The following is an 18,604-nucleotide window of genomic DNA, read 5'->3' as shown; positions in this document are numbered from 1 at the left end:
AAGAGGTCACTTAAGGTTAATCATTTGTGAACTGAGGGGGGTGGAGCTAGGAATTAAACCTTCTATTTAAGGGGTAAAATAACACATTTCAGTGCTTTACTAGGAAAGGCTCACCCAGACTCTGCTACACTTTGCTGTGAAGGAAAGGTTCATTTGTTTTTATTTGTTGTATTTTGTATTACTTTATTGCCTTTTTATATTTTGAATACTGTGATGTATTTTCTTTACCTTGTGTTTTACTTGTAGTCTGCTTTTGACTGCATATTAAAACTTCAAAGGGGACCCCAGCTCTGTCTCTTGTGAGTCAGGCAGAAATTAGAACTGATCAATTAAGGACTTATACATAAGATAGAAGAGGTCACTTAAGGTTAATCATTTGTGAACTGAGGGGGTGGAGCTAGGAATTAAACCTTCTATTTAAGGGGTAAAATAAAACATTTCAGAGCTTTACTAGGAAAGGCTCACCCACACTCTGCTACACTTTGCTGTGAAGGAAAGGTTAGTTTGCTTTTTATTTGTTGTATTTTGTATTACTTTAGTGCCTTTTTATATTTTGAATACTGTGGTTTGATTTCTTTACCTTGTGTTTTACTTGTAGTCTACTTTTAACTGCATATTAAAACTTCAAAAGAGACCACAGCTCTGTCTCTTGTGAGTCAGGCAGAATTTTTCCCCACCCACCCACCCTGTTACTATTCTGTTCTTAAATACCACTGTCTTTCTAGCCGCCTGCCTCTTATGTTAATTTGACCATATATCTCATTTCCTCTCTGCTTTCACTAGCTTGTGTGAATAAGCACAAAATTATTATTTTGTGAAATCACTCCCCTTCAACTATTTAAATTTATTGGCCATCCTACTGTATTCCATAGTACCAGAATACAAAAGTGACCACCCCCTTTCAATCTATCTTGCTGTTTTAAAAATAGTGACTCCCCACTAAAACTTAACTTTTTAGACAGGTAAAACTTAAGTTACCTACTTTCACATATAACTTATTTAATGCACACTGCAGTGTTTAGGATAAACAATTGTTTTTCATCTTACCTTTAAGCATCCCTGTGACTAGCACTTGCTCTAATACCTGCTGGAAAGCACTTGGAAGCCTTAAACTGATACAAGCACTCAACTCTCCTTATTAATAAGGAGAAATTAATCATAGGCACTAAACAGCCTATAATTGCAAAGTAGCTTGCTAAGGTAAGGGAAAACAGCTCCTGTACTTTACAAAAAAGCACCAACCCAGGCATGTCCAAGGGACAGCTTCCAGTGATTTCTCCTGTCCACCTGGTAAATCTAGGCATCCTGGGGCAATGCAGCAATTGTCTCATGTACACAGACAACCCTCTCCTCCTACCACCCAACACTACAACCTGTGAGAGATGCACTTACATAGCCAAACTGGAAGCAAAGCACTCTCCACCCAAAATTGTGCTAGACCGTCAAGAGGAGAAGGTTAACACCTGCACTATACCTAAAGCAACCCATAGCCCTTATAAACCCACACCACCAGCACCCACACATAGCAACACTAAATCCACATATGCGGAGGCCCTTAACTGTAACCTGCCCAAGCAACAAGGACCTCCAAAGCTGAAACACAAACACCAATCACAACCAAAGTGTCACATAGCTCATAACACCAGTGTGCCACCCAGCAACAGCCCCTAAGGCAAGACAATGTACCTAGCACTTTAGTTATAGGTGACCCTATAGTCAGGCACACTGATGTCCCACTCACCAGGCTGAACAAGGAGAAAATTTCAGTCAGCTGCCTGTCGGGTGCCAGGATCCACCACATAACACATGCACTCAAGTCACTTGACAGCAAGTACAAATATGACTCTGTCATTGTCCATGTTGGAGTGAATGACTTGAGACATACCTTCCTGGACTACATGAAAAGAGACATGAAACAGCTCTCGGATCATGTGGTCCAGGCAGGTATGACCCTAGCCCTGAGTAGCATCCTGCCTTCACCCAGAATGATACCACAATATAAGGACAAAATGATTGACTTCAACAATTGGCTAAGCTTCTGGTGTCATTCGGGGGGATCCAGTATCTGTCCGCTTGGGACGACATGATCGACAGACCACGATGCTTTTCCAGAGATGGTCTGCAGCTGTCGCCCCTGGGATTCAGGTTACTGGCTAAGGCTCTTTCCACCCCTATAGTGCCTTTTTTAGGCAAAGTTCAAAAGACAAAACCACCACCGTAACAGGTACAAGCATGCAAAATCTGAAGGTACTGCTACTCAATGCTAGAAGTCTAAACCTCAAAATGCACTCTCTTGAGGCACTCCTAAAAATGGAGAACATCAATATCTGTGCAGTAACTGAGACCTGGTTCAAGGCTCCAGAGTGCACCCCTGCAATACCAGGCTACAACACTTACCACAATTTTCGGCCACCAAACCAGGATCAAAACACTAAAGGTGGAGGAGTGCCCATATTCACCAAGGATATTCACACCACCAGGCTAGTTGCCCAACACAATGCGTCTGAAATTCTCCAGGTGCAACTAACACTATGTAAGACTGCAATCCAAATTGTAGCTTGCTACAGATCTCCCACCATGCCCCAAGATTCTCACTACACCTTTCTAAACATACTGGAAAATATTAAGCTACAACCAAACACCCTAATACTGGGTGACTTCAACTACCCTGCCATGAAGTGGAAAAACTACTTATGCACCAACACCTTTGACCAACGGTTCTTGGAATTCATAAATTCCAATGCCCTGGATCAACTAATCCATTGTCCCACGAGGGGCTCCAATATCTTAGACCTGGTCATTACCAACATGGGAAATCAATGCTCCACACCTATGGTCACCCCCTCGTTGGTCAGGTCAGACCATAAGCTAATCACCCTTAACATCCACACCCCACCCCCCCCAGTAAGGAAACCTCCATAAAAAACTTCTCCAAAGCCAACTTCATGCTGCTCAAGTCAGAAGTGACAAACTTCATGACACCCATGCAGATGGGAACTGAAAGTTCAACTGCTGAGTCCTACACTAAGGCACTGTATGAGCATATCCACTCATGCATGAATCATGCCATCCCAGCTAGAACCAAGATGCTCTTCTCCAAAAAAATAAGGCCAATCTGGTGGTCCCCTGCCATAAACAAACTTTACAACAAAAGGAAGAAACTGTTGCACAAAAGAGGAAAATCCCATGATGCAACAAACTCCCTTACCAGCCTCAGCAAGAAGCTGAGATCCCTCATAAAATCGTCCAAAGCTAGTTACAAAAATAAAATTGCCAAAGATTCCAAAGACAACCACAAGGCATTCTATAACTATGTCAAGACTCTAAATGGCAATGCTCAAATCTGCTCTGAGCTACAACAGAATGGCATTAAATATACTGATCCCAAGGATATTGCCAATGTCCTGGCAGATTGATTTAGTGCCAAATTTACCCCCCTCTTACCCCCTAAATGGCCCATCTCAGTACCAGAAGATTGCCAAATTCTGGTAATAACAGCCACACAGATAAAAAACGCACTCTCCAAAGCTAAGAATACAGCATCCATGGGACCAGATGACATCCCAGACTGTGTACTACATGAACTACAAAATGAACTGGCACCTCACCTAAGTGTCATGTTTAATCATAGCCTCACCTCAGGCTTTGTGCCCAATGAGTGGCGCACAGCTACAGTTATCCCACTCCACAAGGGGGGATCCACCTTGGATCCCGGGAACTACCACCCCATCAGTCTTACAAGTCTGATCTGCAAGGCCATGGAATGTATTGCCATGGAACTTATAAACAAAGACATTGGTAACTTTCAAACACTGGACCCCACATAGTTTGGGTTTGTGAAGGGCCGATCATGTCTCCTGAACCTGATTGACTTCTTTGAATCAGTCTCCAGAGCCGTGGACGAGGGTAAGGCAGTCCACACAACCTATCTGGACCTCGCCAAGGCCTTTGACACCATCCCCCACTCTGGAATCATAGATAAACTTACTAAGCTGGACATAAGTCCCTACATCACTCGATGGGTTGCCAACTGGCTTACTGACAGAACCCACACTGTAAAAGCAGCTGACTCCAAATCCAGCTCCAGACAAGTGACAAGTGGAGTACCTCAGGGTTCAGTCCTGGGACCACTCTTATTTGGCATCTACTTCTCTGAAGTACAGGCCAATACTAAGGGACTGTGGCTAACAAAGTTCGCAGATGACTGCAAACTGGGAGCCATTACTGAATCTCCAAATGATGTGGATACTCTACAAAAGGGCCTTACAGAAACAGATGCTTAGTGCCAGAGCCATGGACTCAAGCTCAATGCCAAGAAATGTATAGTTATCCCCTTTGGGAAAAACATGTACCTATGAATTACCACATAGGTGCAGTACACTAAACACCAAAAATGTGATAAGAGACTTAGGGACACAGGTGGACAGTGGTCTCGCCTTCGATAACCACATCGCTACAACAGCCCAGGAAATCCTTCCATGTGGCACATCTCATCACTAAGGGCTTTTCATCCAGAAAAAAGAAGGTCATTGTCCTCATCCATCATTAGACCCATTATAGAATACAACACCCCATTTGGTATGTACCTCTCAAGACACCTGCAACAACTGGAAAGGCAGCAGAAATACCTCACTAAAAGAATCACAGGCCTAAAGCAGATGCCCTATGCTGACTGCCTTAAAAAAACTCCAGCTATACTTTGTCGTATATTGTCTACTCAGAGGCGATCTCTGCTTAACATACAAGGCCATGTCAAACCCAGTGCTGTTGGACATGCTACATGCTCCAGGGATCTAAACCTTGTCATCACAATAAACAAAACATGCTGGAGGGATAGGTTTCTGACCCAGAGACTCCCCAGACTCTGGAATAGACTGCCCATACATGTCAAGCAGAGCACCTCTTTGGCCCTCTTCAAAAGGAACCTTGACAATTGGATGGAAGAAAGGAAATTCACCCCTTGGATCACGTCAGTCGCCCTACTAGACAGGGGTCCAGGGAAGTAAATAGTGTGGGAGGAAATAGCCAGGGAATTGTTATGGCTAGGCTTGTATAGGCCCTAGGGCCAATAGCCTAGTACCAATCTATGAACCTATGAACCTATAAACAACTTCTGATGGTTTCTATCCTCATCAGAGCACAAGTACTGCTTTGCTGAATTTTAATACTGTCAGCACCCATAGAAATGCAGGACGACTAGTCTCCACCATCTTCCTAAACTTATCAAAAGCTTGAGATACTGTCTCCCATCAGAAACTCTTACATTAACTCTCATTCGTATGGTTAACCAACTCTTCATTGCAATGGTTCCATAGATCTCAAACAGAGCACAAGCAGTGAAACTGTATGATTTCTCCACTGTCTTACCTAACTATTGATTTCCTACAAGGATCTATACTAGGCGCTATGCTTTTAAACATTTTCACCAATGGCATCTACATTGCCACAAAATTGCTACCGTAGTTTAATATGCTGGTTATGTGCCCCAGTCTGCTCTGTTAAAGCTCTCTCAAACTCCAGAACCTTACACAGCAATCCTTATTGATTGAAACATGACTAAATAATTCACAACTACTACTAAACCTTAAAAAACTAAATTATTGCTATTTACTCCAAAACACACTTCTACCAAACAACATTGTTCATTATAGTCTCTGTCAGCAACATCATGATAGAACAAGTAAACTACATAAAGTTATTGGGTGTCATCAATCATAGAAGTTCAAATGAAATACAACCACCATGGATTTCATGTGGTTAAAAAAAATCAGGTACATTATATACAGTAAAACCTACCTCACTAATATAGCCAAAAGACATACAGCCTCTACTGTCTTACTGCCATAAGACATACAGCCTCTACTGTCTTACTGCCATGTCTTCTCTATGCTCCCTCAATTTTCACTAACCTTCAAGTCTCACAACTGAAAATACTTGATCCATCCATCCATCCATCCATCCATCCATCCATCCATCCATCCATCCATCCATCCATTTATCCACTCACAAGCCCCTTTTCACATTTTTACACATGGCATTGGGGTGTCGTTTTAACAATGACAATCATCTAGAGCCAAGGTTTACACTACCTGGGGGCTAGCCCTGCCATGGCTGTTCTTCTGTACCACACACTCGCATGCACATACACACTTATGGCCAGTTTATGTCCAATCTTTGGAATTTGAGCAATGTTATAATAAAATAACATTTGCAGTAAACTGTAATAATACAACACACCACTGCCTAGTCTTCACAGAATTAAACTGATTAAAACTACCATATCACCTTGTTCTTTCTCAACTGACTACAATACTCAGACTTCTCCATAAGCCAGAAAATTGCCCAACCCTTAACAACTTAATGCAAAACTACTCCCCCAATAGAATGTTATGCTCTAGAGAAAAATCACTAATAACTATAACCAAATCATCTAATACTGCAGATGACTCGCTATATTCAAATAGTGTAGCTAAACTATGGAACAAACATATTACTACCACTGAAATCCGTTCAGAATTCAAACTCATTAAAAACACAGCTATAACTTCACCTATCAAATCAATGGATCTGCACCTCTATATCTCCAGCAAAAATACCACTGGTGTCTCTTCAGCTTGCCATATCATAAAACCATTTATCTTCTTTCAGACTCCTATGCTCCACAACCATCTTCACCAATATCTAAATATTTTAATAGTATTTCCCAGCCATATACATAGTTTTATCAATGACTCACTGCCCACCTCTACTCTAATATCGATATGAATCTGTTTTAACTGCAATATTAACACTGTCTGTTGTACCTAGCTCCTTCCCTCGCCTCCATTTCTTTGAATTTTAAGCACAACTCACATGAGCTATTATCTGTTTGACAAACCCACAAACATACTTCTTCAAATGCTCAATGTTCAATATCGACTAATGTATCCATATCTTTTATACTGCAGTAGTTGCCTTTCTCTTTTCATATGAATGTAATCTAATTAGCAAAGGAATTTGCAGTTGTTAATATCTGTTAATTTATATTACTGAACTTCTGTTTAAAAATATATATAATATTTTGAAGCTTTTCAATCCAGATTTTGACTGAAAAAACTTTTTGACTAAACTCAGCCAGACAAATCCAATAAACAAAAGCAAAATAAATAAAATAAAATCTGGGACAGCATGAGAGGTATAAAATGCATAAAACTAAATCTGTATTGGTGTACATAGTTTGTTTGTTGCATTTATCATGTTAATTAAGCCACTTTACTATTGCATTAGGTTTGGTAATATATTCATTACATTTTTAACTTCATCTTTAAAGGATTCCACGGTCCAAAAGATTAAGGTGTATATGAGGAGTAATGGATACAGTAAAGCACCGTGGGTGCTTAAAATACAAATCTGAAATCCTGTGTTACAACTCAGCACAAACTTTGACTTCAGTGTCTTTTCTCTGACTCTGTGCTTATTACCATAAAACATATTGCTAAGTAAGTCTGACATTTTCTCATCTCTGTGATATATGCAGAACCCTGAGCTGTTAAGAAGCTTTTAGCAATACTCATTTCATAACAGCTGCACATAGCTGTAGGTACAGAAAACATCAAACGCACAGTTCCTGAAGTCACGTATCCTCTGAACATTGTTTTTGCTATGCCGTCCTTCTTAGTTAAGCCCCTGGCTTATACAGCTGATCAGGGGATGTCAGAACCATAGCAAATGCAACATGTCATGTTTATTGTCATTCTTGCTGTGAGCACTCAGTATTACAGAGCAGAGATACTGACTTTTGCAGAGGTCATAACAACAGCAACTCTCACACTATAAGAGTCCCTAGGGACTTGAGCTAATTGACATGTATACCAGTTCACTGGTTTTCAGTTGCTGAATTTGACAGTCTGCCTGGGTAACCCAATGGCATTACTTCATTTTCTGTGAACATCTACAGATTTCCAGATTTTCAGCTTTATATTCCATAATACAAGTGATAAGCAGTTAACGCAATATTTTTAGATGCTTCGTTAAGCAGCCTGCATCACATGTGGGTTTATATATGCTGCATTTGTGACAGGGTGCATGCAGTAAAAGTGCAGGGTGGCAGAATAACAAGGTTAGATTATTGAAGATGCTGAATTTGTGGCTTTGAGACAGACAGAGAAAGAATGTGTGTGTTTGCAGCACTAAAGGAAACCAGTCTGCTAGATATTGAGACAGTGCTTTGTCTAATATTGCATTTAAAGCATGTTTCATCTGAGTCCTTGCTGTGTTAGGCTGATTCAACTCTCTCTCTTTGTTTTTCATCTCAGCAAAAGCTTTACTTATAAATTACTTATAATAACCTGTTCGCATAACTGTGTATAACCTGCTTTGCAGAGACATCAAAAACACTCTCACTGCTAAATTGTACTATTGCTGAAAAATGTAATATTTATGTTATAGCTGTTCCACTGCACTATACCAGTCACTACTTACCATCAGACCTTTAATCAATGCTGGGAATGTAAAAAAAAAAAAAAAAAAAAAAAAAAAAAAACTGCCAAAGCCTCCGGGAAAATCTCAGCCTCAAAAGATAATGTAATACCTACTTCCACATCCACCAACACTGCATCTTCACCAGCTTCCAAATAAGTCCCCGGGAAGGTGGGCAGAAGTCCATAAGACCATTCAATCCCACTACCATTCAAGGAAATGTTCGAGCCATTGGTGACTCTATTGTACAATACTGAATTCAAGCTTGCCGTGCCAGATAATAGGGTTATTTTTGGCTGCCTCTCTAGGGCCAGAATCTGACATGCACTGGTGTCCTAAGGAGCTTTAAACCTGGCAGTTATGATTATAAACTAGTGGTGGCTCATATGGGAGTGAATGACGTTAGGTGAACATGCAGAGACAGACTTGACAGAAATTATTAAGTATGTGTTAGAGGCAGGAAAGACTGGTTGTAAGTAGCATCTTGCCTTCATAAAGATGATGTGTAAATATCAGACAAAGATAACTGGCTTCAATAGTTGTATATTAAATAAGATGTCCTGCTTTGGCAAGGTGGCTTGAACCTCTGTCATCAAGGGTTTCACATATTGATGAAAACATTTGCTTCTCTCATTATGCTTTTTTTTAGTCAGGGTCCACTATTTAGACAATCCAAAATAGCAAATTCAGATCCAGACAGCATCGATACCTCACTAGTCAGTGATGGGTATCTAAACAGAAAGATGCCAGAACTTCAGGCACCTCTGCAAGTTGAACACATCCTTACTTGTATAGTTACCAAAACTTGCTTCCAGTGCAGTGTAAGCACTCCCTTTTTACCAGATTCAGTGCCTAGCATGTTTTCAGACCTAAGGGTAACTGAGGAGGAGTAGTGTCTTTTATCAGTAACCCCATCACCTCATGTTAAATTACCCATGATCCTAACTTACAACTGCTATAGATTCAAATCACACACATTAAAATCAGCTACTATATAATTTCCTTTTACGGATCCCAATCAATGTCCCTGGAAGACCATGTTAACTGCATCACTGCATATGAAGAGGTCACCATCAAACCTAATATTATCATGGTAGGAGACTTTAATTATTTAACCACTGTCAGGCACACTTGTACAACAAAAATAAATATGCTCAGTATTTATCGAGCTCAACATAATCCAGATCTTATCCTTTCTAACTTAGCCCATTTTTTTGTCAGCTTTCATCATTACATCCCTGTTAAAATCTGGATACAGATGAATTATCATTTCCTTTATGCCTTTTGGTGCCTCTCCAACCAAACATATTAGTCTTTAGGGACTTCTTTAGGGCTAATCTGCTTACATCTCTCAGGTAACCTAGGAAAACTGATAAAGAAGCCATCAGCCATGGATCCAGTTAAAAAGGTGTCCTCATACTACTATGACTGTTGCCATCACCTCACCAGCTGCATAGATAATTCAGTGCCCATCAGTCCTTAGTATAATGGCAAGTTTAAGAATATCCCCATATGGTGGGGCATTTATATCAATTCACTGTATAAAAAAGAAGAAAAATCTTAATAACTAAAGAAATTTATTCCTACTCCCCCTCCTCAGAAATGCATTAGAGCAGACCATCAAAGATCTTAAGAACACAATTAGGAAATCTAAAGCTGCCTGTGAACTTAAAGTAGCCACAGACTCCTACGGAAAGTATAAGTCATTCTTCAGCTATGTTAGAAAATTTAAGAAGTAGTTTACAGCAATGCATTGGATTAGTCTATAATAACAATAGTCACTATGACTCAAATACCATAGCAGACAAACTTAGTTCAAATTTTTATCCTGCCTAACATATCTCCCTCCCACCTTCCCCGCTATATTACTGCCTTCCAAAATCACTATATAGTAAGTCCTAGAATCCCTTATTAGAATCCAAAAATATTACAAGCATGAGGCTTGACAACATACCTAGGTGTCCTCATCCTAATAAGTGCTAAATATAAACTATCAGAACCCCTTCCCAATCTTTTCAACCAAAGCTTAGCCACTGGGATTGCACCAGAAGCCTAGAGAACGGCTACAGTGATGCCCTACATAAAGACACTGTTTTAGATCCTGATAGCTAAATGTGTATCAGTCTCAACAGTCTTGTACGTAAAACCATGAAACCACTCTTACCCACCTGCGGGAGTCCGCGGGACCCTGAGAGCTCCGGCCCGGCAAGGGGGGAGGCATCCGACCTCCCCCAGTACTGTTATATAAATGCAGACAAAGGCATGACTAACCTTGACTCAAATTAGTTTAAATTTATGAAGTGTAGGTTCCACCTCCTAGACCTAGTATGCTTCTTTGAAAAGGTTACTGACGCAGTGGACAATGGTCTCTCAATGAATTGTACTTGTCTCAGTCTGGTCAATACTTTTGATACCATCCATCTTGATAGTATAATACACAAATTAGTAAAACTCAGTACAAACCGTTCCTCTGTCCTTCTGATTGCAGATAAACTATCTCATACAACTCAAGTTGTGACAACATAAAACTGCAACTGGTGGTGTCCTGCAGGGATTTGTGCTGGGAAATGTATTTCTCTGGAATCTATTTTGCTGCCATCCAGGCCAGTACTCTAGGAGCATGGCTATCCACATTTGCTGCTGATTGCAAATTTAAGTACTGCTGTTCAGTCTGCTATGGATACCAGATTGCACCAGCAGGGACTGAACTATACACATACCTGGTGTTTGAAAAATGGTCTTAATGCTGAAAACTAAAACATGCAATGTGGTACTGTTCAGCAAGCAAGCCAGTCCCACATCCTATTATATAAACAATATACTTCCACTGGCTGACACTGTTTTAAGAGACCTTGGTGTGTGTGTGTGTGTGTGTGTGTGTGTGTGTGTGTGTGTGTGTGTGTGTGTGTGTGTGTGTGTGTGTGTGTGTGTGTGTGTGTGTGTGTGTGTCTGTATGAATAAATTACTCTCATTTGACCATTATCCATGGAAATTTCCTCTAGGTCTAAACACATCAGTACTTCACTGCAATCATTCCTTAGCAGCCCTATTATTTAATATAATGCCACCTTTGTTATGCCCTGTGCAGAGCACATTATTCAGACAGAGAAAACACAGAGATCTGTAACTAAGAAAAACAAGGGTCCTAAAATTCTTAGTCCACAGATTAGCTTAGTTATCCCTATATTCTATGGTACACCGGCTTCCTCATGGTGACATATGTCTAGTTTTCTTTGCTATGAAGGCCAGCCCTGTTTGACCTCATACACATTAGTAGAAGCAACAGCAGCATATATCCATACGAATGGCCTTAATCTATACCAGAAAATTAATAAACTCACTGGAGAGATACATTCATAAACCAATACATTCCCTACCTACGGAGTAAACTTCTTCCACATATCAGTGGCAGAAATACTTTGGACACCTTAGATGAATGGATGAATAGCCACAAATTCATCCCAGTGATTACATGTATGCTCCTCCTACATAAAGGATAAAAGCATTATTAATGTTTTCCCTAAGAACATGTGAGCTTGCCTAGTAACTTACTATATTCGTATTGTCCAAAGTGAACTAACAAAACATGAGCAATTTTTAAAAGTATAACACAAAAGCATCTTTTTTTGCAAGGGGCAAGCCCCTCTGCAGCCTATACTCCTGCATTCCTAAATGTACTAATTCTTAAATTGTACAACAGTATGGGTAAAGAGAACCTGCAGTCTTGCGCTTTCAAATACAACAATTTCAGAGAATCTGGAAATTGGCAAAATAGACTCAAGTGGACAATAAAATGTTGGTTTGAAGGAACAACACATCTGATTTCAGATTTTTCTTGTTTTTATTTTGTTTTTAAAGTCCACTGTCGGGTGTTTATCCGTTCTGTTTTTATTAAAACGGACTCAGTAATTCAAGTCACACAGTGAAAGTCTGTGTGTGTGTGTGTGTGTGTGTGTGTGTGTGTGTGTGTGTGTACTTTAGTGGGAATAGCGGAACTGCTGGTTTTGTCAAAAATGGGAATCAAACGTCTGTTCGATCAATTCCTGTTTCATTGAGGAGTTTGCAGTGAGGAGTTAAATGGCTCAGGTGTGTACTTTTCTCACACTGTGAGATAAAACTATGTGTTTTCAGTAAAATGGCTTACTCTAAGCTTGGTGGACACTACTCAGGTTGTTGGTACAGTTTTTTGACTGGAATGACATTTTTGTTTTTATTTTGTGAAGAAGATCCTGCTTTTCATACAATGTCACGATGTGCAAATCTGGTTGCATGTTAATGTTTAATAATGGTATCACTAATGTTAGGATATGCCAGCATTTTTACTAGAAACAGTAATTTATTCTCTACAAAATGGTAGCACAATGAAAAAGATGTTAACAGTTCAGTCATTATGAATACCTTGGTCCTAGACACTAGACTCTGTGCATTATGGGATACAGTAATTCTTAAATTGACAATGCTAAGCAGTTGCCTTAAAGTTATGATTGCTGTAATACACACTCACAGTATGCACAGACTCAGGCAGCTCTGCATCACTTGTAATCACAGCTCTCTTTCTCATGCACCTGACATGACACAATGTATTACCTCATTAGCCTACTCACTGTACCTTCCAATCAGATTAAAATTCTACCCATAGCTACAGACAATCCATAAACATGTAGTGCAGTAGATTAATACTACATCGATTGGTCCTGCCAATATACGTGGATGCATTTTAAATAGCATGAATCATGATGTAGCCTAACACCCCTAGCAACATTGTTCAGTCTCAGCCTCTATACAGGTTTTGTACCAAGCAAATGGAGAACAGCTACAGTCATTCCCCTGCATAAGGGAGGACCTTCCACAGACCCATAAATCTGACCAGCCTTATATGCAAAGCAATAGAAAGACTTATCATGGAATTAATCAATCATAATATAGGGAACCTCCAAACACTGGACCTGTCTCAGTTTGGATTCATCAAAGGCAGGCCAAGCTTACTTAGCCTGGTGGATATTTTTTGAAAAGGTCACCAAAACAATGGATGAAGGCAAAACAGTACACACCACATACCTCAACCTAGCCAAAGCTTTTGAAACAATTCCCCACTCAGAAATAGTAGATAAGCAAAATAAACTGGGAATACTCCCCTGTATCACCAAATGGATTGCCAACTGATTTACAGTTAGGATGCAGATAATCAGAATTGGGAAAGTTACCAGTGGAGTCCATCAAGGTTCTATGCTGGGACCTTTCCTGTTTGGCACCTATTTTTTCTGAAGTAAAAGCTAATACCAAGGTGCTCTTTCTAGCTACTGTAAATCTGTGGATGACTGCAAGCTAGGAACTGTGACTGAATCTCCAAATGACTTAGCTATCCTGCAGGAATGTTTGTACCAAATAAATAACTAGTGCCAAAATCATGGACTGAAACTAAATGCCAAAAAAAATACATTGCTGTATGCTTTGGAAAGTCATTTATGCCTGGGAACTACCACATTGACAATACACCCCTAAGAGTTGATCCAGCTGTTCAGGATTTGGGAAGTTTTGTGGACAGTGTTCTAACTTTTGAGCAATATGTGTCTGTTGTTGTAAGAAAGTCCTCTATATTGCACAGCTTATAAACAAAGGGATTGTGTCTAGATCTAGGTATGTCATTGTCCTCCTTTACTCAGCCCTCATTAGGCCATTCATTGAATATAATGCCCCCTTCAGCACGTATCTGTTAAGACATATACAACAACTGGTATGCCCCCAGAGATACCTTATTAAAATGATACAATACCTAAATAACATTCCCTACATAAACCAACTCAAAGCCCTGTCACCATACTCTGTAATAATCTACGACCGCTAAGAAGTGACCTGCGTATGGCATACAAGGCATCCTCCAATCCATTACTGATGAATTTACTGCACATCAGCAAGTTAAATGGCATCAGAAATACTCTTTCTAAGGATCTAAATCTTTTCTGCATCATCAACAGAATGGTTTGGAAGGACAGGTACATCTCGCAGAGGATGCCAGTGCTGTGCAGCAAACTCACCATCCACATAAAACAAAGTTCATCCCTGTCCATATTCAAATGTAACTTAGCTCTATCAATGATAAACAGAAGATTTACCCCAGGACTGTCTTCTGTACTACTAATGGACAGCTGCAGCTCCTAAATTCTTTATCCCATGCATGGGTCCTCTCCAGTTATCTATGTTATGATCCCAGTTATTCTCATTAGCGGTAATATATAATTATTGACCATGAGATGGGCGAGGCAAATCTATAACCAAATTGGATAGGTTATTTTAAGCACAAAAAGAAAAACTGGATAGGCTTAAAATATCTTGCAAGGGCAGCTAGCCTAGTACTTATGTTAGAACCTATGAACCTATAAATGGAGGTCCGCTGACTCCAACTGAACACCATGTCTCCACAATTGTAATAAATGTAGTAGCATCTAAGGAACATACTCAGTGACAAAATATGTGAACTAAATTTAAACACCTCAGCTAGCAAAAGCTTCACGTAAAAAGACATCAGAATTCACTTTCAAATGATACCATACCTTCTAAGCTTCATTAGCTTTCCCTTGTTTAGATCAATGTTGCTGGCATATGCATTTGAGCTCTTACTGATAACCTGATTATGTCTTTGAACAGACTTATGGGGTGAATGCAAAGCCTGACACTGTTTTTATGACATATTAAAATTAAAATTAAATATCATTATCTCCATCTGAAATGATAAAATTTTTACCAGCAAATATTTTGTTCTGGGTTATTCAACTTGAAGTGGTTTTATGTGGTATTTACATTTCCCTCAAATAACAGAAGCAAAGAAAACAATCAAACCAAACCCATTAATGAATGTATTGAGCAGCAGTCATAAAAAACTCAAATGAGATAGTAATTATTTTGCATTTTGAGATGGAAAAATATTTTTCCAATAAGAACTTAGAATAATTCTGCTTACCTGCAATGGAGATGATAAAAGAGGATTCCATAGGTTTAATGCCAAGGGTCTGAGCTCTTGCAGAAAGATGGAAATAGGGAATGAAGTAGGCCAGTTGGCTGAAAACCAAGCACCAGGTATAAATGCAGAAAAGAGGATTCCTTAACGGGGAGAAGTTCAACAGTTTTTCTTTCTGGACTTGCTGTGAGTTTTGTTTATGACTTGATGAAATCAGAGTATTGCCTTCTTTTTCCATGCAGTCCTTTTCCTTTTGGAAGTGTGGGTTCCCATCCTGATTGTTAGTGCTAGTCCAGGTATTCCCATTCGGCACTGCTTCATCTGGTGAACTGACTTTACAGCTGTCCTTTGCCTCTGGAACGTCTGTATTGGTTATATGGCACTGTGCCCTAACAGGCTGGTACTCTGGCAAGGCATTTAATTTACTGTTGCTTAGAGTGCCTTGATTCAGGAATCCGTTTTCTATGGAAAACTGAGAGGATGAGAGCTCCGTCATTGTCTTACAGGTTACTGATTGGGTTTGTGTGTGTGGTGATGAAGGCAGGGTACAAGGCGAGCTGTTTTTAAGATAAATAGGCCTTAGCAACATTGATGAGGCCACCAGGTTTAGCATTATACCTCCAAGTATCAATAAAGCTCCTGCAGAAAAGCAGTCAAAAAAGAAAATTTATTTCAGTTTAAGTGAATTTTGGGATGGGCTGTCTAAATGCTCAAATTGTACTCAAAGTTATACATGTGTTTGCTGTCATAGAACACAAATCTATCTTACTTTGGTGAGAGTAGCTACAGCAGTAAATCATAACATTTATGGTTATTGGTCAGTAAGGCTGTATTAGTCCAGTCATGTATACGATAGCTATTTTTGTTCCCTGCAAAAGCCAGTGGCAGTGTTACACCAGCATATGTCCTAACAACAGGAGGTGTGTGACGTGGCATATATAAATAGCATTAGCATGTTCCAGTTATTCTTACCATTGTGAAGCTGTTGGTCATTCAGGCTTTTTAGGTGCATTTAATTACCAGATTTAACAACTATTTCCTACATTTACTGTCTTTTAATTTTTTTTTCATTTTGTAGGAATATCCCTCTTCCAAATTTCTTAACAAATATGTTTGTGGTAGTCAAACAAACCCTAAAGACTTCTACACATATTGTTATTTTTTGTTCATGCTCTGATTATGAGAAATGAAAGCTCTGTATTATGTTTAAATTTTAGTAACACTATAAGATTTTAGTATTCTACCTGAGTGTGAAAAACATAGAGATGAAAAATTCCATTTGTAAGAGGGACTGTCACCTATTTAATCCCCAAATTACCTATTTATTTAAGAAGAATTGGGTTACTGAATGGGTTGACAGCTCCACTTTACAAATGGAATTAACCAAAAAAAATCTTCCAGGAGGCGGTCAAACTTCACTACCTCTGTAGTATTTTGAGACCTACATAAATGCACTTCTGAGTTCCAGTGTTCTGCATTATCACAGGGCAAAATAGTGGTGCACATTTTGAAATGTGCATATGATGTGATGTGATGTATGCATCCTGAATGTCTCAACATCTGAGGTTGCTAGCAGGTGGCACGTTATGTACTAGACAGAAACCTATCCTGGGGGTGTACAAGTACTGACTTTAGATGCTGTTGTATCTACTGACAAATGTTTTGGAAAATAGCTCTGCAATGGAGGATTTGGGAGAAAGGTGTAATTAGATCCGCTCTTAAGCAACATTTTTGTACAGCATCCCTCCCAACATTCCAGAAATTTCTCATCCAGAAGAATACCATTCTACACAAAGCAAACACCATCTTAAAACTATTCTATAAAGTCAGCATCCACTTCTCCTGCTTCAAATAAGTGGAAATACCAGTAACCAAGCAAATTTTAGTGACCACAGCCTGGCTGCAGCCATTACTCCTTCCCCATACTTCTGATAAGTGTTTTTTGATTGCTTTTAGCTGGTTAGGAAACTGTAGCTATCAAAAAGTGGGTTCTTCATAATATTTCACTGGAGCTGTTCTATAGAAATTTAGCAGATAACTTAGACATTGATGATTCTCCAAACACTAAGTCATCAGTTACCGATTTCTTTAAGTTTCATGGGTCAGTTTAAAGAAAAAATACAGCGGTTTCCAGAACACAGAGAGAGAGTCAAATTTATATTCAGATCTCTGGTCCCTGAAATATAAAGGTGTGAAGATCAGTCCTATACCTGTTAAATCTTTTGATTTTATTCTACCAAATGATAACCTTAAAGACAGTACCACCCTTCACAGAATACAGATATTTCACAACAGCTTTACACATAAAAGATGAATACCTGAGGTCTGCACACAGAAAAAATAAATGAAATTCCAGGTTGCTCATTTTCATTTTCAGATTGGTACTCTCCGTGTATCCTATTTACAGTTACAAGAATAAGTTCTAGTCTTTAATCATTTGCTCAGACAGCAGATTACCATTTTTCCCTGTCTAGCTAATTAAAGATCACCATTTTGCTCTATCTAGTTAACTACAGATTGTCATTTTTCCCTACCTAGATAACTACAGACAGTAGCTCAGACATGAGAGCTGTCACTTCAGTATCCACAGATAATCATAATATTGTTTCAGTTTTCTGGCACAGCTATAAATTAGAAAACATCTTTCCTCTCTTTCTCTATCCCTTACCAAATGGTGATTTTCCTGGGAGGAGTCATGCACTTTACACAGATGAATGGGTTTTTGACCCTAAAAAAGATAGTGGAGAAATATAATTTCATGAAAGATGTTACTACGTCACTTGCATTCACAACAAGATGATACATCATAACTGTGGATTGGAGTACATGTGATATTGCATTCTTGTCACTGCTTGTGTAAGTAAGGCTTATAGGTTCATAGGTTCATACTAGGCTCTAGGCTGTCGAGCAGGTGTATCATAACCTCAAGATCTACATTTCTCAGTGTCCTATGACATGAATAACCTAATTTCATCCCATTTCAGTGAGGGTTTGAGGGGCCAGACAAGGGGTGAATTTATGGTTTCCCATCCATTTGTCCGATTGTGCTAAAAGAGAGTCAGGGTGCTGCTTTTATTTACATCAAAGGTAAGTCTATTCCATAAAAGGGGATTTTTTTAAGAGATATATCTATATAATCAGCAGGCCCTATGTATGCTGCAGTGGAAGTTCAGTTCTTCCAAATGAGTGTTT

At 39.3% G+C, this 18,604-nt stretch overlaps 1 protein-coding gene across 6 annotated transcripts in view; it reads right to left on the bottom strand.

Moving 5' to 3' along the window:
- SLC16A4 (solute carrier family 16 member 4) overlaps window positions 1-18,604 on the bottom strand; it is a 439,791-nt gene that overhangs the window by 165,494 nt on the left and 255,693 nt on the right. For all 6 annotated transcript variants that reach the window (XM_044076900.1, XM_044076896.1, XM_044076894.1 and 3 more), the window contains one exon: window positions 15,416-16,051. In XM_044076900.1, the coding sequence (XP_043932835.1) occupies window positions 15,416-16,051 (636 nt within the window). The remainder of the gene's footprint in view (window positions 1-15,415; window positions 16,052-18,604) is intronic.

Source organism: Protopterus annectens, chromosome 7.part0 (assembly GCF_019279795.1).
Source record: "Protopterus annectens isolate FY-2018-M chromosome 7.part0, PAN1.0, whole genome shotgun sequence".
Lineage (NCBI taxonomy): Eukaryota > Metazoa > Chordata > Ceratodontiformes > Protopteridae > Protopterus > Protopterus annectens.
The sequence above is the reverse complement of the archived record's forward strand: the minus strand, read 5'-3'. Positions and strand labels throughout refer to the sequence as shown.